Consider the following 1,931-nt stretch of genomic DNA (forward strand, 5'->3'; position numbering starts at 1 on the left):
TAGTACAAAAATATAGTTGAATTATCATCATAGCTAAAATACATCCGAAAAATCCATCGTGGGATCACACTTTCCTAAATCTGTACATACAGCAGCAATATTACGTCAGCAGCCAATACAGGACAAAAAGCATAATTAGACCCAGTCAAAACGTTTTTAACCGCCGATATTTTTACCGAGCTACACCGCCGACGGCGGCGATCAAAACATCAAAATTAATACAGCATTATTATGCCGGCGGCGATCAAAACAGCGGCGCCGGAAGATTCAAGTCAAACAGAAACGGCTTCTTCTCGCTCCTAATTCTCTTCTCCTTCTCGCTTATCACCACCGCGCCGACCTCCTCCATCTTGTAACCCTTGTACTCCGATCGCGGCGGCGCCGTCGCATCGCCGGTGGAACGGAAGAACCGCGGCGACCGCCAGAAGGAGGCGTTGAAGTTCGGCGGCGGCAGAGCCTCGCCGTACACGAAGTTCGTCTTGGCCTTGGGGCCGCGGAGGCTCCTGGCGGCCTCGTCGTAGGCGAGCGCCGCCTCCTCCGCCGTGTCGAAGGTGCCGAGCCACTTCCGCGTCTTCTTCCACGGATCGCGAATCTCCGCAGCGTACCTCCCCCACGGCCGCTTCCGCACTCCGCGGAACTGCGGACGCTGCTTCGCGTGCGCGGCGGCGCCGTCGTCGGAGAGGTTTTCGAGAACCATTTTTTCTGAGTTCCGAGAAGGGGGAATAGGGTTTTGGGGTGTATTTATAGATGCCTCCGCCAACGCCGACAGGTTTCATAGGGTGTGATTATTCTCTTTTTTTGCCAAAATTTAATTAATAAATTTAGCTTCAAATTTATTAGTAGATCTTTTGAGCTGAAATTTATTGTTGTTTGGAAATTTGATTTTCCGTTTAGATGGAATTAAATGCATGGCGTGTGGGGAAAGGTTTGAGCGAATGGGAACGCTCCGCTCCTTCACGGGCTGCTGGTTTACTCATTCACTCTACAAACTTAACGCCGTTTAATTATAATTCGTTGATCGTTGATTTCAATTTTTGTATATAGGACTACCTAGCACGTTTATTTTATGATTAGTATTAATAATAAAAATATTTTTTTATTTATTTTTTGAATGGTTCTTGATCATCTCTATTATTTAAATTAATTTTATTTGATTTAATTCTCCTTAGAAGTTAGAAGGGTGGGAGAAATCTTACTCTTAAGAATAAAAATATTTAACCATGTATCTTATCAATCATACAAAGTAAATACTCCATCCGTCCGCCAATAGTATGTCACAATTGTTATTTTGGGCGTCCGCAAAGAGTACGTCACTTTCCTTTTTAAGACATGGTCCCACATATTTTTCTTATCATTTATGCTTACAAACACTCATTATTTATAAAAAAAACCCACCTCTTATTGAATTTCAACCACTCGTTTTAATTCTCTCAAAAAAACAAAACATTTATTTTAAACAATGGTGAGACCCTTTCTCCACTACATAAAAAAAACCAACCATTTTATTAAATTCTGTGTCCAGTCAAAGTGACATCTCTTAGCGGACGGATGGAGTATCACATAATCTATACACTATTCAGAGTTGGCAGTTGAGAGGAACGGAATGGAGATGTCATTCTCTATTTCTGTCTTAGTTGTATCTCATTTGTCTCATCTCATAATAATAGTTGAGAAGTGAAAATTGTTAGTTGCCACATGTTTCAGATCTACGTCTATGTAGTCATAATAGAAATCTTCCGCTTCTCACTTTTATTAGGATTCCCCTTTAGCCTCAAATCTGCAGCTTTATCTTCATGTTTCGTATTTTCGCTAAAGTCAGATATGAAAGTATTTAAGCTCCAAATATCATCCTCATCACTCGTATTAGACAAGAGTGTGCATTCTATTTTGAAACAGAAGGGGTATAATACATACTCCCTCATGTTTAAAAA

At 41.4% G+C, this 1,931-nt stretch overlaps 1 protein-coding gene across 1 annotated transcript; it reads right to left on the bottom strand.

Annotated features, from left to right (window-relative positions):
• LOC130999591 (ethylene-responsive transcription factor 4-like) lies at positions 1 to 970 on the bottom strand. The gene has a single exon (XM_057925166.1). The coding sequence runs from the start codon at positions 695 to 697 to the stop codon at positions 245 to 247; it is 453 nt and encodes a 150-aa protein (XP_057781149.1). The 5' UTR covers positions 698 to 970; the 3' UTR covers positions 1 to 244.
• Positions 971 to 1,931: the final 961 nt, after the last annotated feature.

Source organism: Salvia miltiorrhiza, chromosome 1, assembly GCF_028751815.1.
Source record: "Salvia miltiorrhiza cultivar Shanhuang (shh) chromosome 1, IMPLAD_Smil_shh, whole genome shotgun sequence".
Lineage (NCBI taxonomy): Eukaryota > Viridiplantae > Streptophyta > Magnoliopsida > Lamiales > Lamiaceae > Salvia > Salvia miltiorrhiza.

Excerpts from the sequence above, each read along its gene's own strand:
- LOC130999591 (XM_057925166.1), bottom strand. The coding sequence starts at position 697 with ATGGTTCTCGAAAACCTCTCCGACGACGGCGCCGCCGCGCACGCGAAG.